General features: G+C 41.8%; 3 protein-coding genes across 5 annotated transcripts; 2 read left to right on the top strand and 1 right to left on the bottom strand.

Moving 5' to 3' along the window:
• Positions 1–3601: 3601 nt before the first annotated feature.
• On the bottom strand, positions 3602–12596 carry LOC109479511 (T-cell-specific guanine nucleotide triphosphate-binding protein 1-like). Of its 3 annotated transcripts, none has more exons than XM_019781484.1 (4): positions 12557–12596; positions 10798–10858; positions 6207–7129; positions 3602–5891 (listed from the first exon to the last, which is right to left on the bottom strand). In XM_019781484.1, the coding sequence occupies exons 2-4, from the start codon at positions 10824–10826 to the stop codon at positions 5506–5508; spliced, it is 1338 nt and encodes a 445-aa protein (XP_019637043.1). In that variant the 5' UTR covers positions 10827–10858; positions 12557–12596; the 3' UTR covers positions 3602–5505. The 3 variants fall into 3 exon arrangements, with proteins under 3 accessions (XP_019637043.1, XP_019637044.1, XP_019637042.1); XM_019781485.1 differs by lacking the exon at positions 12557–12596 and adding an exon at positions 12334–12381; XM_019781483.1 differs by lacking the exon at positions 12557–12596 and adding an exon at positions 11776–11868.
• A 2760-nt stretch (positions 12597–15356) lies between these two features.
• LOC109479449 (interferon-inducible GTPase 5-like) lies at positions 15357–16702 on the top strand. The gene is made up of 3 exons (XM_019781414.1): positions 15357–15466; positions 15901–16146; positions 16291–16702. The coding sequence occupies exons 1-3, from the start codon at positions 15357–15359 to the stop codon at positions 16700–16702; spliced, it is 768 nt and encodes a 255-aa protein (XP_019636973.1).
• Positions 16703–22557: 5855 nt separating this feature from the next.
• Positions 22558–24135, top strand: LOC109479448 (olfactory receptor 4F6-like). The gene is made up of 2 exons (XM_019781413.1): positions 22558–23719; positions 23843–24135. The coding sequence occupies exons 1-2, from the start codon at positions 22558–22560 to the stop codon at positions 24133–24135; spliced, it is 1455 nt and encodes a 484-aa protein (XP_019636972.1).
• The last annotated feature ends 3351 nt before the right edge of the window (positions 24136–27486 follow it).

Here is a 27486-nt window from a genome sequence, read left to right as displayed (position 1 = left end):
GTTGACACAGGATATTTGTTTTAACTATCATATCAGTATTGCTTCCGAGCATTGATCATATTTGCCAGAACGATATATATGGTATATCGTTTCTTAAATCTACTGGTATATTTGTATGTGTCCTTAGAAGGCTGTCTTTAGGGCTTATGGTGTTCTTTTTTGTTGATTTTGTTTCTCGGTACTCCCAAAGAGACTGAGAGCTTTCAAGATCTCTCAAAGACATTTTCGGCCGCAGTAACTATTAGATATATATGTACACTATAGTAGTAGACTTTATTATCTTGATTCTATATGTAAATGCCTACAGGGTGCGTTGTTGTAGGTTTGTTTGAAACCATTGAGCATGACTTGCTATAAACGTTATTGCAAAGTCATGCTCGAATATTATGCTGGTAACAGGTTAACAACTTTTTAAAAAGAAGACGTTTTTAAAGGCCAGGACATCATAATATACACTGTTAACTGTTCGGTTTGAAATATTTGAAAAATTGAGGAGTTTTACTGTATTATAAAAATTAGAGTGGTCAAATGTACGGTGACTTGATGACTTTTTTGTTGAACGAGCGAACGTTGACATTTCATCCATACTGGTAAAAAAGTTACATATAACGTTATATTTTTCTAATCTCCTTTTTTTCTCATTAAGGCCATGTTGATTTGATTATATGGATGACATCCTCCGGGAGCCCCAAAAGTGATGCGCGCTTGCGAATAAAAAAAAAAGTTTTGCAAAAAAAAAAGTTCTTTTCATTATGAAATCTACGTGGTCATGAGGGTTGAGCAAATGGCACAGAATATGGTTTGGCGAATAATCTAGTCTTCAAGTTCATTTCTTTACAATTTCGTCTTTTTTCGTTTGATTTTGGCATTCTACGACATTGGTATAGTTTTTATTAATATTTTTTGTAACTTATGGTATATTTTTGCTCATTTTGCAACTGTTTTGTACGATTTACAGTATGGTTGAAAACTTTTTTTTTGGAAACGGCCGAAAATTCATGCGCGCGCGGATGTCATCCATATAATCAAATCAACATGGCCTAACATTTAAGTGGAGGAAAATTCAGGAGTTGTAACAAAGGTGTATTTACTATGCGTTATGTGCGTTCAGTATTGCTCATGATAATTTCGAATTCTGTGCTGGCTCTAATTTCTAGATTAGCAGAGCCCATCCTTGGTTAAAATGACCTTATATTCACCAGTTTCCCATCCCCAGGATGCAATGCGAAAACAGGGGTCTAAACCTCATTTGCATAGGACAGTAAGGCATCGGAATTATCCTGTTGACGTTAAACAGCTTTTTTCAGTGTATTTTGAGGTGTTGCGGCATTTTATGCTCAAAGTTTATCAAATGGGTTGAATCTGACAACAAATAGAGAATTGATTTTTTGGAATATGTGGTTTGTAACGTTATAGAAGTAACGCTATTCCGATGCTGTAACGTTACAAACCACATGTTCCATGTTGGAAAGAACACTAAAACTTCATTCTCTATTTGTTGTCAGATTCGACCCATAGTAATTTAATTAATGTTGAGCATAAAATACCCCAACACCTCAAAATACACTGCAAAAAGCTGTTTAACGTCACCAGGATCATTCCGAAGCCTTCCTGTCCTATGCAAATGAGGGTTAGACCCCTGTTTTCGCATTGCATCCTGGGGATGGGAAACTGGTGAATTGCATCATTATAACGTTAGGGTACGTGTGAGTTTTCCCATCTGGATAAAGGTCACATAGGTTATCCCGACCGGTGTTACCATGAGTTGCAAAAGTTTTCTGGTTATGTCATTGTTTACAGACATGCTGTTGTGTGTACAGTGTACAGTGTAGTGGTGTCAGTAGGAGTTATGAAGGGTAGCTAACCTTTATCGCTGTGTACATTTGCGAGGCGTGGACTGTACAGTATGGTGGTGATATCTCTGGCGAGAATCATGTCAAATGACTGACCGAGAGGCCAGAAAACCACAGTATCAGATAAGGCCACACCAATTTAATTTGTTGTTTTTCGGATTCGTCCTGTCCATTTTTTCCTGATTTGCAAAAAAAAAAAATGTTCTAGATAAACGGCAAAATGTTCAATGAAAGACATATTTTGGCCCCGACGATTGCAGAAAGTCTTTTTCTTCCTAGTCGCTAAAGTTTTTCAATGCAAAAAATGCAATTTTGTTTCTTTAAAAGTTCAAAATCTATATATCGTTTTGATTATAAACCAGCCTGGTATGTTCACTTCATGGCTCATATTGTAACATTTTCGGCTGTCATGGGGTGCCTTTTTTATTTCGCCCTGTCACTCCTTTTTTTTTCTAAAAAAATCCGAGAAACAACAAATTAAATTGGTGTGGCCTATCCACAGGAAGAGAAAATGTAGGCAGTATCCCAGTGAATTTTCCTCCTTGTCTCTTTCCAGCCCGGTACAAAGTGAGGTCTTTCGGCATCCGTAGAAACGAGAAGATCGCCGTCCACTGTACGGTCCGCGGCGCCAAGGCCGAGGAGATCCTGGAGCGCGGGCTCAAGGTCAGTCAAGGTCAAGGTTACAACATGTTCTAGATCTTTGTGGTTTTGATTTAAGTTTTAATGATGTATTCTGAGGCCTAAGGAAAAATGTTGTTTCCTGTTTCAGTCCTGAAAAAATTAGGGTCCGTAGGTAGGGATTATCTTTTTTTTTAGTCTTCAGTGATATCTATATAGGGATCCAACTTATACAATACAGTTTATCAAAGTAAAACTTGGATGAGGACACTTTTATTTTCAATGTCATTGTTCAAAAACCAATTGTACAACGTTTTATCACTCAGATGTCAGATCATGGAGCTAGAAAAGGTTGATCACCTTGACAAATTTATGTCCCTTCCAGGGGTCAAAAAAAGTGTAGGGTTGGCAGGTTTTTCTAGGGTCAGTTGGAAACAGGAAACACAACATTTTTTTCCTAGGCCTGAGCAGCTATTAATGTGCTAGCAATTGTGCATAACAAACTTGCACATGTTAGCTTGAAAGTTCATCTGTGTTGGTAGAAGTTTGTGAGAAACAACTTTGAACTGTAATTTAAATAAGAAAGCTCATTACTAAATTATATGTAGTTTGAACATGCTTATTAATTCAGAATTATGTGTACAATTTGTAAAAATTTTCCAGACTTAACCTATCCAGTGTTAATAGTCTGTTTTCTTAGAAATTTGTTTGAAAATTAATCTTTTTTTCTTTCCCCGCTACAGTATGATGGCATCCTGCTCCCCGGGAAGTAAACACCGACCACCAGAGGAGGACGTTCTGTCATATTGTCTGTAGACTCGTGTAATAAACCAAACTTCTATATACACAACATTTCTGGATCTTCTGTGTAACTTTTGTGTGTGTTACTATGTACATCTGTACTTGAGTGAGCAAGTGTAAATGAGTGAGTGTGTGTGCGTGTGTGTTTTTTCGTGTATGTATGTGTCCATGTGTCCTGGTGTGTCTGTGTGTGTGCACGCTTGTGTGTGTGTCTGTCCATGTGAGAGTGTGTGTACGCTTGTGAGTGTGTGTGGTCTGTGTATGTATGTGTTCATGTGTATGTCGGTATGCTGGTGTGTGTGTGTGTGCGTGTGCGTATTCCAATTCCAGCCATTCACTTGCTACATCCCACTTCCAGCCCTGTCCATTTGTATTCAATGATGACAAGACAAGAATACAAGTTCAATCATCTATTCTAAACAACAGCAGTTGGGTAGTATACAAGCCACTTCACAGATAGGATCAGAAGTTACATTGTACACTGTCACTCTGCCCAAAACACCTCAACAGAAAGAATACTTAGCTTCATCTACATTAAGACTGCTTTGTCCTTTGGCCTAAGATTAACAGTATACTAGTACATCTTAATCTGCTCCGGCATAATATAATAATCTTGGGTAATATCATTCCAATGTTTGAAAATGAGTGGCAATTATACGTCCAAGTAATACTAGTACCCACTCAAATCTAATACAATATCAATGTTTGTAATGAACATTGTAACACACGATTAGATAATATCAGAGCACAACATGCCATACAAAAGCACATTATGACTAGATCACTAATTATATTACTTTACAAGCAGAGGTTTGGGCTTAGGCTAATTTTTTTTTTGGGGGGGGGGTTCATCGGGCATTCTTTTTTGTACTTGTATCATTTTTTGCCAGCCAAATGAAATAATCTTTGGGTGTAATATCGGCTACTGCCCTTCCAGTGATATTGTTTGGCCAATTTGACTGTCTTGTAGCCACCGAAATATCTGCTTGAAAATATAAAGCATATAACATAACATTCACCAGCCATCATTCAAAATGTTAAAGTTTACAGATATGCTGCTCTTATACGTACAGCAGCCTGTTCTAATTGTCACAAGCAATGATGAATGTACTTTGTCTTCAACATTTATGGAGTATTAAGTAACAAGCAATGTCACTCTGAAACTTCTGAAATACACAAATATAGGAACACAACCACACTAGCTTTGTACATGCATTTTAACTACGAGCCAAATATTTTTCACTAGAAAATATTAGAATATGCTGGGCCCATTCTGATCTTACTATCACTCCATCTATCTATCAATGAGTCTTGGGTAAATTATAAAGAATCCGGTAATACTGGTATAAATTCAGATAACATAAACTTTTAGATGAATGTCAGTATGCTACTGGCAGCTGTGCAGTTGACATGGGTGGTGGCCTGGCTAATACAGTTTAGCTTGCCAATTACATAGAGTAGTTAGCTTGACCAGTAATGCAGAATGTAAAGTACTACTACTGCATTGGCCGTTCTGTCACTAAACCATTGATGAGTCATGTTCTGCATGATAGTGGGAGGCATTGGCTGACAGTTATTTTATTAACTGTTACATGTACAGTTCAGTTCTACAAAGCCCAAGCCTATACGGGCTGCAAGTGAACAACACATTTTTAAGGCATATTTCAAACACACGAGTGCCAAAGCTAGTTTAGCTAGGCTCTGAAAAAAACATTTCAATTTGCATGCAAGGTGCAGATACAAGTAAGCACTGATTTAAGTTTGACAGGGCTGATTTCAAATTTGAAGAAGGCTGACTTTCCAGACTGGATCTTGTTACAGTTATCTGAGTCATTCTTCATGGTTACAATGTTACTAGTACATTTAAAACCAGTATGTTCATCTTTAAAAAAAATGACCAGTAAGATGCTAATTCGTCCCTGTAATTGGCTAGATAGTCTGGGATATTTCATGTAGTTAGTATTAGTTTGTGTATGTACCATTGTTGTTTCTTTGCCATACATTGTACCAGCTACAGTTGTTGAGCAATAAAGTTGATTGATTGATTGTAGCTGCGGGGGTCAATGCACCATTCAAGCTGCTGGAAAGGTCACAGTGGGGCATCTCCTTGTTGCTCTTGCCCAGGGTCTAAATTGGGGTCTTTAATTCATTAAAGTTGCTGTGTGCAAACATTTATGTGCTTGCTACACAGAATAGAACTAAAAGCCCCAATGATAAACCCACCTTCAGTGCTCTAACGTCCTTGATCAAATGCGTGATCAAAGAGATCACTGGCGCACTTCTCCATACGTGAAATCATTGCATCAAGGACTTTCCGCATTCTGTCCATGTTAGATGAAGCATTAATAGCAGCACCAATTACAGGAATGAAGAACGTCACAGCAGTTTCAACTAAACCAGGCATGATATCTAACTCCCTACAAATGGTACTCACAACTACCACTGTCTCAAAAGACTCATCCCTATCAAGGGTATCGTCTGTCCCGGCCAGCAATCTTGCAGACACGAACTTCTTGAGATCCTGCGGATTCTTCTTGGTCATCTTGGCGAGTTGTTCCACGGTATCTTCTGTCAGGTTAAAGGCCTCTTTGTAGCTTCTATACGCCGAAAAGACGGCCTCTGTAATCAAGGAGGGACAGGTTAGTACGTATAATAAGTTCATATGACTTAGCAAATGCACATATGAACGGCAACCTGACATTTTGATGAGTACGTTATAAGGAAACGCATTTTATCCCTTTCGTAAACTTCTAATATGTTTTAGGGATCTAAAGTATTTTTTGTCAAGAATCAAATAGCTTGAACACAATTACATCACAATATTCTTCTGCATACCTACTAAAACCTGTCAAGCGCACCAATTGGCATGGACATTTGATTTGTTGCTTGGTTTGCTAACGAATCCCCCCCCCCAATGTAAGTCTTGTCACATACCGGGAACAGACGTAATGCCAAAGAATGGAACAAAGGAGCCCGCAGTTGCTGCCCAGGCAACGTTTGCCTTCTGGCTCCTGAGGATGTCTCCCCTTTCTTTGATGGTGCCCTTGGAGAAGTCTCGGCAGGTGGTGATGACAGCCATCTTCTGCAAGCCGCTCAAACCATCGAACATCGCCTTCCTGAAGCTAGGTATGTCCCATTCGCCCTTCAGCACGCTGTCGTACCGACCGCTGATGATGAACACATCCGTGGCTGGCACCTCGCCTTTCCATCCCACCTGCTTCAGGACGCTGATGTAATCATCGCGAAGCTCCTCCATCAAGTTGGCCACCGCTTCGTCCCATGTCTTGCCCTCAAAATAGTCGGGGTCGTCGTTCTTCCTGTCCGCCAAATCTTTGTCGAACTGTGACCTGATGAACAGAACCCTCTTCCCCATATCCCGGGCCTTCATCCCGATCTGCACGGCGTTGTGCTGGATGCGGCCGCTGCTGAAGACTAGGAACACGTGGCATTGCTGCATCTTCTCTCCAAACTCGTCGAGATACTGCTGGATGTCAAAGTCGCGCTTGTCTGAGGTTCCTTTCGTCAGGAGCACACCGGGAAAGTCGACGAAGCAAAGGCTTTTTGGGCGATTTGGATCGGGATAGTCCGTGGCTTCCGATGTAGTGTGACAAAGGCCGACCTTCGCCGCACCCTTTTGCTTTGGCTTCAGCTCTCGAATGGAGTTGATAAAGGTGCTCTTCCCCGCTCCGGGGTCTCCCACGATGCCTACGTACACTTTCTGCTTCTTCCAAGCCTCCATTTTTGTTGCTGCGTACTCTTGGAGCTTCTTCAGTATCTCTGTGCCAGCCCCGCTAGGAGCAGCTGCCAAGCTTTTCAACATTTTCTGTTGCTCTTCGTCTAGTTCTCCCATCAGCTTCCTAGTTATGGAATTGACAAAGCGATGGATAATTACAAGAAGTTACCCCCATACCTTTGTCAATAAATAATTTCTCGTTAACTATGAAAAAACGTTCCGCATATACAAACTTGTGACTACCTTTACACAAGAGCCACTGCTCCAATTTTCCCCCCGAGATTCTCTATCCCATTGACACAACGTTAAGAATCCTGTCTATAACTAGAAAGGCCGAAATTTGCGTTGGAGAAAATTCAGCATGGCTTCACCACATTTCACAACATGGCAGGGAAGAAGGAGAAATACAAGGGAAAACAATTCTTTACATTGATATAACTATAGTATGAAGTGACAACAGTTGGATAGCTATCACCTACATTATGGGTTAGGATTTTTAATTGCATAATGCAAACTGTTGATTTTCAAGACAAAGAAAGATAAGCGTTTATGCCTCGCATTCAAATGCTGGAGCAGGAAAGCTTGACATACCTATCAAAACACTTGAATAAAGTTCATACTGTCAATATGACATGGCTTTGTACAGATGTTAATTGAGTTAACCCAAACAAATCCCGACAGCCAATCAGCAAGAAGAATAGAGGAAAGTTTCATGCCTACTGGTTGCTTGCTCTGCATGCCCTTCTGATGACTCATGCGTGTCATGCCCAAATATGGTAACACACTGCCGTAGTACATTTTCTATAACACAGCCAAAAAGCTCAAACAAAACCATTCTAAAAGCCTGTATCACAAAATTGAAAAACCGCCTGGGGGTATTTGTCCACTCTACCTTCATGCCAAATTTCATGTTATTTGGCCCAAAAATGTGGAAGAAGTTGAATCAATTCTAAGAAATGGCAGGAGAAGGAGAAAGAGGAGAAGAAGAAACATGAGGAACTAGAAAGGGCGACATTTGATCGGGAGCAAATACAGCAGATGGCTTCACCACATCCCCACAGATGGCTTACAGGAGCCAAAAATGTACATGTTTGGTCCGGAAATAGCCAAGAAGCCCTATTTTACATAATTTTAAAGTGGTGTATGTCAAAGGGTGAATGACATTCTTTGGACATGTGTCCAAGGTATGCCAAATTTCAGGTCATTCAGATATAATATTGGGGCACAGGAGCCAAAAATGTACATTTTTGGTTCGAAAATAGCCAAAAAGCCCTATTTTTCACAATTTGAAAGTGATGTATATTAAAAACTTGAACGCAGTTTTGTGGACACATGTCCAAGGTATCCCTATACCAAATTTCAGGTCATTTAGTTTTCGTACCAGGGCACCAGATCCCAAAATGTATATTTTTTGCCTGAAAATGGTCAAAAAATAAAACAAAAAATGGAACAAAAAACGTCTGGGGTATTTGGCCCCAAAATCGAATCCACTTAACGAAATGGAAAAAACAATGAATGACGACCTTTATTGCACATTTTTGCCACACTGGGCTAAGTACAGGTCAAAACAAAACATGATGAAAAGATACATACAAAATAAAACTAGCTATCATTACATAAATTCAACTTCTCGCTTTTCAGTTATAGTAGAGATAAAGGAAAAGATATGTTTTTCGATGGAAGGTTTGTCAAGTCGCATTAGGAATATGAATTTTTCTACAGTGCTTAAGTGTATGAAGTAAGGAAATAGGTTTTGTACAAGCCTATACAGATCATTTCTCTCTTTACTATATAATCTACATTCTATAACAAAGTGACATTCGTCCTCTATTCTATACAAATTACAACATTTACATAACCTTTGTTCCAATATGTCTTCACCACATACTGTACACATAGTGGTGAAGCCATAATTACCACTTGTCCACATATAATAGACCTGATTCTATCGGTCCTCTACAGGGGGTCATCTGCGTGATCGTTTGATTCCATGGTCTTGGCTAGGTTTGACTCTATTTTGCATAATAATTGTAACGCTAATCTAAGTTATCATATATCATCAACCTTTGGCGAGAAGGTTACGTCTTTGTGGCCGATTGTCTGTGTGTCTGTAGGTATTTGGGCCCACTTTAGCTAGCAGTTTCCAGACATCACCAAACATACCTGCCATTCATGGCTACTGTTTAGGCAACAAGTTCCAGAGGTACTTGATACCTACCCTTATTGGTAAGTCACCCGCCCGGTTTGTGTTCAGTGATCCCTGCCTATCTCACCCTTGACTATGCCTCTGCCGTATCTTATGACATATATAAAGTTCAGATCCAGGGTTGTTGCACATGCACATGTGAAACCGTGGCTGGGACGTCAATTGCTATATACTATACCCACCTTGTATTCATCGATGTTGGTAAATATCCCTCTCTTTGTATTGTATAGTTTTTTTTACCTAAGCTTGTCACAACAAAGGGCATTTGATTTGAGCCTTGTGTCTCGTCCACGGGTTTATTATAGTACAGAATATTTGTTAAACATGGCACATTCTATAAGATCTCTCAACTTCGCCAATAACGTCTTTTATTCGTATTTTAGGTGACTGAGCAACACATTGACCATCATCATCATTGACCAGAATTGTTGACATTGTAATGTACATGTGAAACCGTGGCCGGCAAAATAACCTTAACTTCATGGACATATCTTTCTGCTTTAGTGAATTAATAAGTTAAAGGGTTGCTATTTCATTAATTCACTAGATAAAGACCTTCAATTCTTATTCTAGTGATTTTTTTTTATTTACTTCTTGATTCACCGCAAAATAAAGCTCATGAGAGCCACTCAAATGTTTTGGGTTACTGTGCAGCCAGTGAGGACAGATGTTTGTTGACCTTAGACTTGAAAAGTTTAAGGTTATAACCATATGGGAAAGAATCATGTGGTAGCTTATTCCATAGGAAAGAACTTCCTCCTAAGAGGTGGTGAATGGAGGGGAAAAGGGTGATTTGCTTCAATTCAGTGGAAGTGGCCAAACTTGTCCTTGCTGAGAATGTTCGAAGTGGGGGCACTAGCGAGTGAAGTTCCTCGGAGCATTTGCCGTGGAAAAGCGATAGAATAATGTCGGTCTAAACTGGCTCTTGTAGTATAAGTATAAGATAGCTGATGGTGTTAAATAATTTTTGGCATGGTGCAAAGAACCCACCATTTTCGAATTAATGAGATCGCTATCTCATTTTTTAACATACTAGTAGATAGAGAGCAAAAATTCTCCTAGTAAATGAATGAGACCCAGTACCAGACGAGGATCCACTCGAGTCATAACTTTCTCAAATTGTGATGTACATGTACACAAACGCACACGTACGCACGCACACACTCCACCGAAAACATAATCCTTCTTGTAATGAGGTTATAGGTACCATGGCTCCATATCTCCGCCAATTCATTTGTTTAGAAATATCGTTTGTTTAGAAATAACCCATCTCACTGAAATGTTCTCGCATGTTTGCCTACCCATGTGGACTCATTTTTTAAAGATATGCTTAAGGTTGCATTCCTCTGTACATATCATACTTCATTAAAAATGCTACCATTCACATGCATGTTATATGTTACAAAGGTAGAAATGCGGTGAAATGGACAATCAGTGTTTATTCTTCCTTCTCGAATTTCAGATATAGAAAGGTTTCTATATGTATACGTAACTGTACAAAGGTAAGTTACTCAAGTCACTTCTATAAACATAGTTTTTATAGAAGGAAACTGTCATACATGTAGTTCGAAATTCTTGCTACTTACACTGTTTTATCCTCCTTGCTGCACGCCATTGCTGATGATGGTCAATGTGTTGCTCAGTCACCTAAAATACGAATAAAAGACGTTATTGGCGACGTTGAGAGATCGTGCCATGTTTAACAAAAATTCTGTACTATAATAAACCCGTGGACGAGACACAAGGCTCAAATCAAATGCCCTTTGTTGTGACAAGCTTAGGTAAAAAAAACTATACAATACAAAGAGAGGGATATTTACCAACATCGATGAATACAAGGTGGGTATAGTATATAGCAATTGACGTCCCAGCCACGGTTTCACATGTGCATGTGAAACAACCCTGGATCTGAACTTTACATATGTCATAAGATACGGCAGGGGCAAAGTCAAGAGTGAGATAGGCAGGGATCACTGAACACAAACCGGGCGGGTGACTTACCAATAAGGGTAGGTATCAAGTACCTCTGGAACTTGTTGCCCAAACAGTAGCCATGAATGGCAGGTATGTTTGGTGATGTCTGGAAACTTACCTGGCTCAGGTAAATACCACTTTTAAACCCAACCCAACCAAATCATTTCAATTTCACCAAACTCACAACGTCTGGCAAAGAATGGATTGTGTCAGTCATTTTAAAGGTTATTTTCAGATTGGCAACTGTGACAGTTCAGAAATGAAAGTCACTCCTGTTCAAAAGATTCATGGCAGACGCCTTTGGTCAGCCAACCGGATCCCTTCTCCAGCTGCCACATAATTTCAATCTGAAAACAATATAAAAAAGCTGACGTCTTCCCACGACTCGTAGTTTACTTTGCGGGGTGTTTTACTCTAAGTGACCATGCCAAGAAGCGAACTGTTCGTTGATCCAAATAATAGTTTCAAAGAGGTTGATTTGGGCGGGAGACTTTTCATGCTGTGAAATCACCCCTTGTCAATCTTAAAGCACCAAAACATAGCAAATCGTTAGTTTTCTCATCACGTCAGCCACTCTAAAAGGTCCATACCTTTCGTAGAGGGAAGATGGTCACAGTGTTTGAAGTGCGGCCGTTTCACACAACTGTCAGGAATAGGTGTAAAGGCTTTGACTTGGACTTCTGTTGATCACCAACGAACCAAATATGGCCAAACACGTTCAGTTGCTACGTACGGTATCCAACCACGTGACCTGTTTCCATGTAACGCTATAAACAGATAACAACTTGTGTACGTGACGTTGGGACCCGTGTTCTTACAAATATACCTGCATGGGCCCAGCCGCTCTCATTGCTTCAGACCAACGTCGGAACGGATTGTACCCTTTCCCCTGAAACTGAAAAAAGGTAATGCGATGTTGTAAAGTTTTCTTTGGGTGGATTGTGATCGCCAGTTCCGTAGTGTTTCCGCGACAGGTGGTTTTTCATGCGTGTCGGTAGCTGTTTTTGTCTCGCATGAAGGTGAGGCAAGGGCGTGGAAGTAATGTGCCCTTTGAAGCCCGCGCCAGCCTTCATGTTGGATTACGTCTGAACACAGTGTGCTAGAATCACCAAAATTGGCGACTTAAGTATATAACAAATTAGACTTACCAATAGTAAGCCCCAAGTACGCCTATCTACGTCTGCTAGGTACCGCCTGGAAATGGCTGCCTCAACTTAGCGCCGAATGGCAGGTATGTTTCGTGATAGACTTACCTGGCGCTGATAAATCATACTTTGATAGGATGAAAGTTCATCTTTGTTGGTATACTTCATTATCATAATGACAAAAATGCTAAACGTTCTGTCCAACGCTGAGTAAATGGGGACTTACCCAAATTTTCGGCCGACAGTGTTCACGGAATGCGCCCTTCTACTGCAGCTTCCGGAACATGACGTCGGAAACATGTGATTACCCACGGTCCAATCAACCTCTTCGAAACTCAGCCACGATCCGACAAATCGCTTCCTAGTTAACCTAACCCACAACATCTGGCGAAGGTTATTAGTATTCTCAGATTGCAGATTGTAGCAGTTCGGAAAGAAAGTTATCCGGATATCCGCGAACGGACCATCACTTGTTTTCCACTCCCGGGCGCCATGGTCAGCTAGGCGGATGATTTTCATTTTCAAACTGCCACGTTTCAATCTGAAAACAACCTTTACAAAAATGCTGACACCCACGTTCAACTAGTGGGTCTATTTTACCAGATGTTAACGTTCTACATAAGGTGAAATAAGGGGCGAATTATATTGTCGAATCATGGCTGATTTAAATATCACCGGAGTTTCGAAGAGGTTGATTTTAGCGGAGTAACTTTTCGTGCAAAACAACCATTGTCGTAGTCAAATAAAGCACCTGCTTTATAACAGACAGCATACGTAGTCGTAGACGGAAAATGGTCACAGTGTTGGAATTGTAGCCGCTTCACAAAAGGTCAGTACAAATAGATGTAAAGGCTGTGACTTGGATTTCTGTTGATCACCAACGAACCAAATATGGCCAAATACATCCACTTGCTATGTACGGTATGCAACCACGTCACCTGTTTCCATGTAACACCATATACAGATAACAATGTACGTGACGTTGCCACCCGGGTTCTTATAAATATACCTGCATGGGCCCAGCCGCTCTCATTGCTTCAGACCAACGTCAGAACGGATCTTACCCTTTCCCCTGAAACTGAAAAAAGGTAATGCAACGATCTAGAGTTGTCTTTGTGTGGATTGTGATCGTCAGTTCCGTAGTGTTTCCGCGACAGGTGGTTCTTCATACATATGGGTAGCCTTTGTGGTTGTGTGTTTACATTAGTTGTTCCCAAGTTTCGCGTAATGTGCTTCATGTTGGGTAACGTCTGAACGGCGCAGTGTGCTAGGATCACCAGACTTGGCGACTTAAGTATATAACAAAACAGTTAGACTTACCAATAGCGATAAGCTACAGCTGCTAGGTGCCGTATGTTTCGTGATATATCTGAAGACTTACCTGCAACTGGCCCTGATAAATCATACTTTACTTGCTTTTACCCACGGTCCAACCGACCGGACCTCTTCCAAACTCAGACACGATATGTGCTTATTAGTTAACCTGGCCCACAACATCTGGCCAAGGGTACTAGTTTTTTAAGGCTGCAGATTGTGGCAGTTCGAAATGAAAGTTATCCGGATATCCGGATATCCGCGAACGGACCATCACTTGTTTTCCACTCCCGGGCGCCATGGTCAGCTAGGCGGATCACTTTCATTTTCAAACTGCCACGTTTCAATCTGAAAACATTTTTTTACAAAATGCTGACAACTACGCTCAACTAGTGGGTCTATTTTACCAGATGTTAACGTTCTACATAAGGTGAAATAAGGGGCGAATTATATTGTAGAATCATGGCTGATTTAAATATCACCGGAGTTTCGAAGAGGTTGCAATTGATTTTAGCGGAGTAACTTTTCGGGCAAAACAACCATTGTCGTAGTCAAATAAAGCACCTGCTTTATAACAGACAGCATACGTAGTCGTAGACGGAAAATGGTCACAGTGTTGGAATTGTAGCCGCTTCACAAAAGGTCAGTACAAATAGATGTAAAGGCTGTGACTTGGATTTCTGTTGATCACCAACGAACCAAATATGGCCAAATACATTCAATTGCTACGTACGGTATCCAACCACATGACCTGTTTCCAACGCTATATACAGATAACAACTTGTGTACGTGACGTTGGGACCCGGGTTCTTACAAATATACCTGCATGGGCCCAGCCGCTCATTGCTTCAGACAAACGCCACGGGAACGGATCTTACCCTTTCCTCTGAAACTGAAAGAAGGTAATGCGACGTTCTAGAGTTGTCTTTGTGTGGATTGTGATCGCCAGTTCCGTAGTGTTTCCGCGGCAGGTGGTTTTTCATGCGTGTCGGTAGCTGTTTGTGGTTGTGGTTAAGTTGTCCCTAGGTCTCGCATGAAGGTGAAGCAAGGACGTAAAAGTAATGTGCCCTAGCCCTTTGAAGCCCGCGCCAGTTTTCATGTTGGCGCAGTGTGCTAGAATCACCAAACTTGGCGACTTAATCTATCTGCTAGCTAGCGTCTGGAAATGGGTGCCTAAACAATAGCGCCGAAACTATGATGTCGAAACGCAGGTCACCGTGGAACACGTTATTCTCTAAAGTACGGCATATGCGGGTCACGATTGTAAATAAACAACTACCAATAGTGGCAACAAAAAGACCATAGAACTACATAATGTTTACATTTTTTCGACTGGAATGGACGAAGATGCAAACTATAGAGCGTTTCGCCACCTCCAACCTTGCGTGTACGTGTGTTAATTGCGCTAAATCGGTGCATTTTCACATGGAACAGTGCATATACATCACTGGTTTTGTAAGAACGTTAACCCTTGTACACATGTGAGCCTGTCTGCCGTCTTGGGGTGTCTCCTTGTCATATCTGGTCGCTTGTAATGTCAACCATTGCTGTCTGGGTATCCCATTGTGTTGTCATTGTTTTGGAGGTTGTTGTTTTCAGATCCCGTCTGTTCGGGGGATGGGGGTAATTATTATTTTTTATTATCATTATATTATTATCATTATCAATTATTTGCTATTATAACATCAGCACCCTGTTTTCGATTAACCAGGATGGGCAGTTGGTTTTCATCACCGTCACCACCACCACCACCACGACCATACCGACCACCACCATCACCACCTTCATCATCATCATCCGATAGTGAGCCGGAGCCCTATGAGTGAGTACTTAAACTTCTGCTGCAGCGTAGGTTTCTACTGGAGGTGCAAGTAATTTTTTCCATAAATACAGGCCTTTTATATATCAAAGACAATTGTCTTTTCGGTAGGCTTTTTTTTTGGGGGGGGGGCACCATAACTCAAGAAGCTATGAATGTATTGACGTGAAACTTGTGATGTTAGGTCTTGTCAATTAATCATAAAATGCTAGCAACGTAACAATAGAATTCATTTGCATGTGAACGATGAATATTGAGACAAAAGCGGTATATCAAACTTCTAAATTGAATGAAATACTAGTTCTGCCTTTTTTCACATAGTTAGCAATAACAGTTTTGTAACATCGTTAGTATAGAGTCTATACTACTTGAAAGTTTTGTTATCAATGCGTATGCTAGTAGAGTTGATATACGTTTTCGTGTTTTGTTGTCCACAGTCCCAAACCCGTGCCAAAGCGCACACGGCCTCACGAAGTTCGTATCGGAGTTGTGGGCGACCCGGGGGCGGGGAAGAGCACCTTTATCAACTCCATCCGAGGACTGAAGCCCCGGGACCCAGGTGCTGCGCAGACGGGGCTACATCACACCACTACCGAGCCCACAGAATACCCACATCCAAGTCGGCCTGACAGTCTGGTACTGATCGACTTTCCGGGCGTACTGCTGCGAAGATACAGTGGAAGGTACAACAGCTCTATCTGGCGACTCAAATTCAAAGGGCATATCTCTTGACTAAGATCTCTATTTCGCACGTCAACATACTATAAATTAACATTGATATCAGTATTACACGACTTTTAAACATTTGATTATTGATTCGCCATCAGGTATGGAAACTTCAAGATCGGACAGTATCTGATCGAGTTTGGATCCTACATGCGAAGTTGTGACGTGTTCCTGGTGTTCAGCAGCGGCCGCATTCAGCACAACGCCGTGCAGATCGGAATGAAGGCCCGGGATATGGGGAAGACGGTTCTGTTCATCAGGTCACAGTTCGACAAAGATTTGGCGGACAGGAAGAACGACGACCCCGAGTACTTTGACGACAACTCTGAGGTACATCTGATGGAGGAGCTTCGTCAGGACTACATCCGGGTCCTGCGTGACGTAGGCTGGTCGCGTGACGTCAGAGATGACGAGGTGTTCATCATCAGCGGCAGGTTGGGTTACGTCACACAAGAAAAGTGGGACATTCCCAAGTTGAAAAATGCGATATTTCAACAAACAGACGTCTTCTGATGTTTCGTAGCATTCATTGATTCGTGAGGGCTAGAAACCATGCAGTATCACCATTCGTCGATTCAATATAGCTATATAGTTTAACTTTAATTTTGATGGAGAAAGTGTTATGGAAACAGAGAGTCCATGCAGTGGATAGGCTTACAAGGTTCATGAATATGAAAATTATGCAGCATAAAAATGAAATTCTAAGTTTCAGCAAATGAGGCATATCGTCTAAAACCATTAAAAGAAAGAAACCCGGACAAATGACTACTTAAAAAAACGATTTAAACGGACCAACGCCATTATGAAAAATTTAAAAAACTGTGCTGCAAGTCATAAATTACACTTACCGGAATTTTCGACTGAATCACTCAGTCCTCCTCAGCTATCTGACCCAAATGCTGTGGACACGTGATTTTTCCCACGTGTAACGTCAGCAAATGTGCAAAGGTTGTCTAAAGTCGATATCGCCCCCCGTCCCGGTTGAGCGAAGGTTGAAGTGCCCTGATGTATATGGACTCTTTATGCCTCTCCTGTTCGGTATCCAAGATTCCGTAACGTTCGCTCAACCGGGACGGGGGGTGATATCGACTTCAGACAACCTTTGCACCTTTGCTAACGGCACACGTGGGAAAATCACAAGGGTTTCCAGGAATGTGGGCATACATGTGTGTCAGAAAGTAGAGCTGGGGGACATTCCTGTGGACATTCCATGCCTGTGGACAAAATACCTGTACAATTCCTAGAATTCTTACTAGCAAACTGCACACAATACTGCATCATTAGGCTCCTCAATGATACGTCGCCAAAAAAGAAACCTACGGCAGCCTAGAATCTCCACCCTCATTCCGATCCACCTATGCCAGGACTGAACGACGAAACGCACATAACGGGCATCAATGGGATAGTCCAGTAGGTTGGTCACAGGAGTGTTCGCGTCGGTGTTGCCTGCAAAGACCTGGAAGGTAACCAGAAAGTTAATCCAATAATTCTCCTAGAAGCATGACAATAACCCATATAAATATAAAACCATCCTTAAAATGGCTTCATATTGCTTCAGGTAAAAACTACGAATTATAGTGACCATAATGTACACATAGAAACCGGCAGACATGACCGGACTCCTGCAGAAGATAGACTCTGTAAGGTTTGTAACTCTGGTAGTGTAGAAGATGAAATACATTTTGTACTGGATTGTAAATTGTATGGTATCGAACGTGACACACTATTTAGAACAATCCACTTTGACAAACTGTATGAAGGTAAAACAAAGAAAGAGGTATTCAGTCATCTCATGTACACCAGTAAAGACCATACAATAGAATAGGGCTTATTCTTGTCCTCTTCCAAAACAATTAAAAGTATAATAATGATAAGAACAATAACAACAAGTAGTGGTAGGCGACAATTCTCCGTGAAGTTTTATATTTTGCATATTGGGAACAGTATAGTGTATGTAAACAGTGTGTGAGCACTTCACAACTGGTTACAACGTGTCATAAAAATGGCAGTACCCTGGTCAAATACATAAGATCGCGCTCGTGGCGCCGCCCCCCCCCCCCTGGGGTCATAAACCCCCTGCCGAGAGTTTGTACAAATACAGGCCAAATGATACCACTTGTCAGCTGGACACACACAGACTACATGGAACTAAACCCGACAAAATGCAAAGTGATGCTCATCAGTTTCCTGCGAAATCCCCCACCGGAACCTAGACTGCTGATAAATACATCAGAACTCGAGGTAGTACACGTTGCCAAGGTACTGGGGAGTAATATGCTCCAGGCTAGCCTGAAGTGGCCTGCCCATGTGACACTGATAATTGGCAAAGCTAACCATAGACTCTATATGCTCAGATGTTTAAAGAAGCATGGTCTCGATATGTCTGACTTAGTCCTTGTGTATATAGGGTTCGTGAGACCAACCCTTGAGTATGGCTGCCAAGTTTGGCACCCTGGCTTGTCGAAGGAGCAATCAGGGAAGATTGAGAAAGTTCAAGTTAGGGCATATAAAATCATTCTGGGAAGTATATACACTAACTATAATTCTGCACTCCGTCTGTGTGGCCTAACATCTCTAGATGTGCGACGCAGAGCTCACTGTGTTAAGTTTGCAAAATCTTTACTGAAGTCCGACTTTGTATCTTGGCTACCCTCACGCTGATGTACATGGCAGAAACCTCAGAAATTCTCATGACATAAGCCAGTTTAGGTGCAGAACGTCCCGTTTCTTGAACACTACTCTGCCGTACTGTGTTAAGGTATTGAACGATGAAAATGATCCACTTCATCAGCCTTTACGTATACAAGCCTTGCATATTACAACTGTAGATTATTTCCGTAATTTTAACTTAAAGTAAGCATTGAATCAACTGTTTTTATATTGCATTATTGTACTTTTAACGTGTTGTAATTTTTAATGTTAACTTGATATGCAACAAATAGGTTTTTTTTATCAAATGCAACAAATAGGTTTTTATCAAATGTAACGAACTTTTATCAAATAGCTGTATTATAAGCGCTTTTGTGTTTTAAAGCCTTCTCAATTCAGCCCAATATGGCTGCTTACAGGCTTTTGTATGTATCCGTATGGTACAAATAAACCACTCTCTCTCTCTCTCTCTCTCTCACACACACACACATAAGGTCAACAACACGACAAATTACTAAACAGATGAACAAAGTCATCTTCCATAACAATAGCTTTCATTTACTGCATAAAACGCAAGTATACAATTCAGCGCCACCAAGGACGTTGCCATGTACTTGAGATTATATTTACGATGAATCAATAAACAGATGTTAGAAATATCATTTATTTTATAAGATGTAGTAGTAGGTGCAAACTATAAGTCACAATATCCCAAAAGATACCCGCCAACGAGTACACAAAAACCACCCAATATCTGCTTACTGTACAATACAGCACCTTGCCTACAAACCACTATGGCCTATGCCACACGATTATAGAAATAGGGGTGTTTCTAAAATATGCATTTTCTTCAATATGAAAGCTGCTACGGTAAAAAAAAACACCTGCATCATCACGGACATAATGGCACACCACATACCCAATTACAGAAAAATACAATCGACACAACCATATTTTTTTTTATTTCGAACACATTTGAAATTTACCACCATACATAAACAACGCGAGGCGCGCGTCTGAAATATCATGTTCTAAGGCTGTCTTAAGCCAGTACTTGCCATTTAGTACACAGCTGCCTAGTTTCTCCGTTCAGCTAGTCAGAAAGGCGAACATTATTCAGGGCTAAGCGACGGGTATGATATAAGACGTATAACCCAGCAAAACCTAAACCACGTATGTTGTAAAATGTAGTATAATGGTATACGTATACGTAGGCTCTCATGTCATTGTATTTCTTTTTCATACATATTGTTTGTACCTGCAATTAGACCTCGGACATGTATTTGCAATAAACTTTCGTTATTCCCATATGTTGGCCTTGATGAGGAAGCCCCCCCTCCCCGTACATCTAGTTGGATTTCTGGTGACGAGGCACTATACACGTTAATCATGAGCTGCCACGTGTATTCATAGGTTATTGACATTTAATAACTGAAAGAATTTTGTAATAACTGCTGTTTACTGGTGTTTATGGGATCTATAATTTTTCGATGTCTTTCGTTCCTTTTTGCATTGTGAGATAGCATCCGCCGCTTCACGTCAGAGGCGACTAACAAGAATGTTGTAATAACTGTGAGACTGTTCATCCACGGAATCATCTCGTGACGAAGGTCAGCGTCAGACAAAAAGACTCAGACTGCGACAGATATTAAAATCTTCATGTTAAGATCATACACTGAATACTTTGGACGTCAGAAGAGAGATTCACATACAAAGGTTGCTAACAAACAACATTTTTTCTCGCTAAGATATCACGTTCTAACTCCTGAATAAATTGTCTGTCTTAAGCCAGTACTTGCAGTTGAGTACACAACTGCCTCGCTCGTTTCTCCGTCCAGCTAGTCAGAAAGGCGAACACTATTCACAACTAAGCGTCGGGTTTGAAAGTTGTCAATATGGAAGAAGACACTGACGGTTCGTCAGTAGAAGATGGCATGAACCATGATCTTTCAATCGGCTCAACATCTCGCGATCTGCAGACGACGTATCTCATCATCAGCCTGGTGTTGTCGGTAGGATGTGGCCTGCTGCTCATCTTCTTGGTTTGGAAGAAAGAGTATCTCCAAAAGCCCAGCCACTACCTGCGGTGTAACCTGGCGGTGGACGACATCGTCTTCACCGGCTGCCTGATTCCCGTCCGCGTCTACGCACTTTTCCGGCAAGACGCCAGCGGGGGACAGACGACAGGCAGACACTACAGTTTGAAAGAAGCTGCTAGAAGCCCAAAATTACACCACATACTCCCAGTCCCAACATCTTTCGACTACTTAAAAATCATCAACCTACAATTTCCTTAAAATATGACTTCAAACATTGAAGCTTTGCTACAATACCTAAAACAGCCACTAGGGGACCCATTATCCAGCTCATCTCCAACCACTTTATTCATTTATTGGTTTGGCTTTTCAAACCTCACAGCCAGGACAATCCAACTAGCCAGTGGCTATATACTAAAGACTTGCCCTACTAACACACAGGCATTGCAAAACATTACGGCAACATACAATTGCAAGATGGCTTAACAATCTACAAAGCTATTACATTATTCTGTGTAAATAAAATAAACCCTCTACACAGAAATACATGTATATAAAGGATTTCATGTGGAGAGGGTCAGTTAAGGTCAAATGAGCTCAATGAATGGTTGAGCTACCCTTCCACTGATTTTTGTCATTCATCAGTACCCACCCCTTGGAGATCGAAAAAGGGCGATACATAAAACTACCTGTGTCGGAGAGGATTTGTAAGTACTGTTACTCAAAGGCTGTGGTAGACAAAAATTATTTCATCTCTAATTGTGTTCATTTTATGACGATATCAGAAAACAATTATTTACCATCGTGTCCAAAATGCCCCGGTCCTTTCCCTCTATTCCCTACCACGAGAAAACAATTTTACTACTAAAATCAAAGAACCCACATATTATAGAAGAAGTGGGTAAATTCGTCTCCCACTGCCTCAAAATAAGAAGTACAACCCAGCAAAACCAAAACCACGTATGTTGTAAAATGTAGTATAATGTTATACGTCGTCTCCCATGTCATTGTATTTTCTTTTTCATAGATATTGTTTGTACCTGCAATTAGCCCTTAGACATGTATTTGCAATAAACTTTCGTTATTCCCATATGTTGGCCTTGATGAGGAAGCTCCCCTCCCCGTACATCTAGTTGGATTTCTGGTGACGAGGCACTGTACACGTTAATCATGTGCTGCCACGTGTATTCATAGGTTAATGACATTTAATAACTGAAAGAATTTTGTAATAACTGCTGTCCACTGGTGTTTATGGGATCTATAATTTTTCGATGTCCTTCGTTCCTTTTTGCATTGTGAGATGGCATCCGCCGCTTCACGTCAGAGGCGACTAACAAGAATGTTGTAATAACTGTGAAACTGTTCATCCACGGAATCATCTTTTGACGAAGGCCAGCGACAGCGTCAGATACAAAGACTCAGACTGCGACAGATATTAAAAACTTCATGTAAAGATCATACACTGAATACCTTGGACGTCAGAAGAAAGGGTTCATATGCAAAGGTTGCTAACAAACAACATTTTTTTCTCGCTAAATACCACGTTCTAACTCCTGAATAAATTTTCTGTCTTAAGCCAGTACTTGCTGTTGAGTACACAGCTGCCTCGCTCGTTTCTCCGTCCAGCTAGTCAGAAAGGCGAACACTATTCACGACTAAGCGTCGGGTTTGAAAGTTGTCAATATGGAAGAAGACACGGGCGGTTCGTCAGTAAAAGATGGCACGGACAATGTTCTGTCCCTCGGCTCAACATCTCGCGATCTGCAGACGGCGTATCTCATCATCAGCCTGGTGTTGTCGGTAGGATGCGGCCTGCTGCTCATCTTCTTGGTTTGGAAGAAAGAGTATCTCCAAAAGCCCAGCCACTACCTGCGGTGTAACCTGGCGGTGGACGACATCGTCTTCACCGGCTGCCTGATTCCCGTCCGCGTCTACGCACTTTTCCGGCAAGACGCCAGCGGGGGACAGACGTGGTGCTTGGTCGAAGTACTGGTTGCACCCGCAAGTGTGCTGTCCATGTACGGTACATACCTCATGATGGCAGTAGACCTGTACTATTTCGTGTGCCATCCCCTACACTACCATGACAAAGTCACGACAAAACGCGTGGTCCTGGGCATCTTGGCGTTCAGAGCCTTCTCCCTCTTCGGCGGACTAGCGCCTGTGGCCTTCGGAGGACTGCCTGAGTACAACCTGCGTTGTGAGGTGGAGCCTGCGAACAGTACTTCCTTATCTGCCATCTTCAGAAGCATAAACATACTTTTCATGTTACTTGTGGTCCTATCCGTCTTAGGGATCTATTCCCTAATCTTCAAGGAGGCCAGAAGACAACAGGAAAGAGACGAGAACCGTGACTTGTGGGTGTTCCAGACCAAGGCGTTCAAAGTGATGGTGCCGCATGCTACCGTCTTGACCGTTTGCATGGCCACTGCCGGTTTTCGCATAGCCACAAAGCGAGGTCTGATCAGTGAGGAACAAATGTCGCGTGCCCTGATCGTCACTGGACGTGTGGCCTTTCTCCTGTTCCTGACGCTATCGTCCGTGGCCAACCCCGTCATCTACAGCTTCCGGCTGCCAGAGTTCCGCCGAGCCTGCAGGGAGCTGTGCGGATTGCCGACCAACCCTAACCCGCCGGCGGCGGCACCGACACGGCGGCATCGTCAGGACGACACGGAGATGGCCGTCGTCAATGGTTCCGGGCGGAGCGGTGGGCCGGCCTCGGAGTTGGCGCCAGCTCAAGTCTCTTCAGAGGGCCTGATCATGCAGCCCACGTTGGAGAACATGCCTTCCAACCAGGCACAGAAGCAGACAACGCCGACAGACACCATCCCAGGACCAGCGCCTCGTGCAGGGCACCGTGGCCGTGAGACCGTCTCAGGACCACCGGTCCGGCTAACAGAAAGGGCAGAGGGGCACGCCGAGTCAGCGCGACTTCCCGGACGGGAGGAAGCGACCATCCCAGGACCAGCGACTCGTGCAGGGCACCGTGGCCGTGAGACCGTCTCAGGACCACCGGTCCGGCTAACAGTGATGGCAGAGGTGCACGCCGAGCCGAGGCCACGTACCGGACAGGAGGACGCGACGGTATTCCTCCCCGGACAACTACACACGGATGCCGAAGAAGATGACGTCCCTACACTAACGTTGGACACAGAGATCGACGAGGCAACAGCAGGACACACTTTGGACCGTCCACCATCGCGTCGGACATTGGCATGGGAGGAAGATAATACAAACCAGTACAACAAAGGCAAACCCTAAAGAAGATCTAGAGACACTGAAATAAGCCTATAAGGAATGCCGTAAACGGTAAAACGAATCAACGCTGTGGAGTAGGTGTGGTCAATTCAGAAAAAAACTGCCACCAGGACAATTTCGTTCACCCGAGTGAATCTCGAAGTATTTTGAAAAATACACGTCCATCTGAAATAGGATAAATGAACAATTTAGACAAGGAACAGTTTGGAATTAGGAGTAGGACCGGCGTTTCTCGACTATCCGCAGCCGCACAGGGGCACTCGGAGGTAGGCTTGTTTTAACCGATCTTTAAGATTTGTTCATTTACTTGACATGTAAGACAGAATACTGTTCCACAATCCTGATCTGTGCAACCTGTAACTACAACATAATGTAGCCCGAAAAAAGGTCAATGCCTAAGAGTGGTCTCTAGCCTTGCACTGCTCTGATGAAATTAAAAAAAAAAGAAACTGCAGAGTAATTGTTTTGTGTTAGAGACGTATTCATTAGTGGTTCTGGTAAAGTCTGGTTATAGTGAAAATTTACTTAGAAGTTAAAAGTGTTTGTTGACTAAAATCTTTACGTGATGTACAAATAGTTGAAACATTGCTTACATGTTTTTGTGGCTATTAATAATTGTCCCATACAGAAAATGTACAGTTCAATGTGTAAAACCTGTGTCAAAATGTAGAGTGATTGCACGAGAAAACCAGGCAAAACCAGGCAGTGGTCGGAAGATGGGGGCCCGGGTCAAATCGGCTCATAATTTGCATTGATAATAGGCATGGTAATAGTATCATAGTTTATGAAATGACTCTTGGTAGTTTGACTTTTAGCGTAGGATTGACGGTATGTACTTTTATTTTGTACATGAATCCTCAGTATTGTAGTTATTTATGTAATTTATTTCCGTATACGCTGACCGCTGGCATAGTAAATTGTTATGTACCATTTCCAGTGAGCTTGCCATGAAGTTTTTGGGCAGTAAATTTTGATGTTTAGTAGTACATTTCTTTTTGGTTTTCTTTGCCATAAACATCTATGTAGCGCTTTGTTATGTTATGTGACCCATATACACATTTCTAAGTGGCTAGGTTGCCATGAAGTTGCTATATAATGCAATAAAATGCGGTGGCTTGTAGTACATTTATTGGCTCCTAGCATCATTAAAAAACGTGTATGTAATGGGGTGCTCTAACCTCGTGTGATATATTTTATTAATAGTGATAGTTTCTTGGACATCCTTGAACACCGTTCCTTGTACATTTAGTGATTAACTTTCCCCTGCCCTCTTCTGGGAAACATTGTCCAGGAGTGTGGACGATCTTTGAGTGACATCCTTAACGACCTTTCCTCCCAGGGGTCTGAGTTGGGCTCGGGTCGAGTTCCAGGCATTGTCCAGTAATGGCCAGGATATGACTCTGAATGAATGTGATAGAAGGAATGCAACTTTTTCCAAGATATCTGTGTGTGAAGCTTATTGACATACATGTAACTAAATGGCATTTATGTAAATCATAATCTTATTTGCATAATTGATGAGGAAAATTCTATAAATTTGTTGGACGATTTAAACTATTAGGATATGTGATTGAGAATGAGAGCAGCATCAGCGCTAATTGTGTAAATGAGGACCTGATTTGCATATTTAATGAACAATGCTGCAGTTCAATAGCGGTGACTGCCGGGAATCTCATACTTGCAGCATTTGAAAGCTACATGTAAGTGAAGGTTAACACCATTAAACGTGTAACTTATTCACATTAAGACTCATTTGCATAATTTATGCAAGGAGGAAATGGCATAATAGATTTCTTTGTCAACAAAAACTCTGATCGGATTCGGATTTCCGCCAATATTGTAGAGAGATTCGAAAAGATAGTTTTCAACTTCGATTCGGAACAGCCAATCAGAAGGAGAATAGAGGAAAACTGCACGCCTATTGGTTGCTTGCTCTGCATGCCATTCTGATGACTCATGCCCAAATATGGTAACGCACTGTTACATTTTCTATAACACAGTTTCAATATAATCTGCTACAACTAGAGAAGTAACATTTGCAAAGCAAATGCATAATGTTTACCTTCGGACATGGTCTGCTCTGTTAATTCTTACTAATTCAAACATATTCACATACATGTACTACTAGTATATGGTGACAGGAGCAGAGCAGACTATGAAATTGCAACATTATGTAACCCAGCACCAGTCACCATGGTGACAGACGTCAACAAATCATGTCATTGGTCAGATCAGAGGTTAGTGTTTGGAGCAGAAGAGAAGGAAGAAACTGAGTAAAAACAATCTATTTTCCTTCGGTAAACATAACAATCAAGTCCTACCGTTCTTGGTTGTTTTAGACTTCCGTGGTTTACTCTGGATCTTGCTTAATTTAATCTCTTCGATGAGGCGTGGGAAAACCTAGAAAAAAGATGATTATATTCGATTGGCTACGATTGTTATTGAGAAAGGTCAAATACACAGCACTACAAGCGGACTAGCCCCCTGCTGTAGTGCATTGCACAACTGTGTGTCGCCCAAGGGCTACAGAAATGGATATGGGCACCACCCTACGCTCTGCATAAGGGCACGGGGGATTCGCATGGTGTAGCCAGTAATTTCGTGTATGGACCTTCCACAGTGAAGCACTGTAGTAACACTACACCAGAAATAATTAACTGTACACTAGAATTAAATCTTTTGAATAATCAATTCTTCGGGAGATTTGATTCAAGGAAATAATTAAGATAATAAAATAGTATGATGTACAACTCGCCTCTGACACCGTAGTTGTCACAGATGGCAGCACAACTGGCAGTTCTGACAGCACACTTCGCTCGTCTGACAGCACAGTAGGTACACCTGACAGCACAGTTGGCACGTCTGACATCACAGTTGGCACGTCTGACAGCACAGTTGGTACGCCTGACAGCACAGTCGGCACTTCGGGTTCAGTCGATGGTTGAGCGATGCTCGTGTTCAGAATTGGCTCGGTTGAAGACGATTTGGCGTACTATGCGATCCATTTCAATAAATGAGAAGACAGAGCTTTTGACCACAAAAAGCTGTTTTATATTAAAGTAGAAAGGCAGATATTTTGTTGGGAGCAAATATAACGTGATATCTTAGTCTATACTCTTCAAAAATAGACGCTTCAATATCAAATTCCTCAATATTACGAGTTTCCAGGCAGCATTTAGTCAATAAAACACATACTTTGTCCTAACACTTATTCACGCCCCCCCCAGACATTTTTTTGCAGTGAGACAAAAATCCTAGAAACTCCCATACAATTCTTTTCAGTAACAAGTATTCGCAAAGACTTCCTGTATTGCTTTTCAACATTTTTTTCCCAAAAACCCCATGTAGTGTTTT

The sequence above is a fragment of the Branchiostoma belcheri genome, unplaced genomic scaffold (assembly GCF_001625305.1).
Source record: "Branchiostoma belcheri isolate BF01 breed outbred unplaced genomic scaffold, Haploidv18h27 scaffold49, whole genome shotgun sequence".
Lineage (NCBI taxonomy): Eukaryota > Metazoa > Chordata > Leptocardii > Amphioxiformes > Branchiostomatidae > Branchiostoma > Branchiostoma belcheri.
The sequence above is the reverse complement of the archived record's forward strand: the minus strand, read 5'-3'. Positions and strand labels throughout refer to the sequence as shown.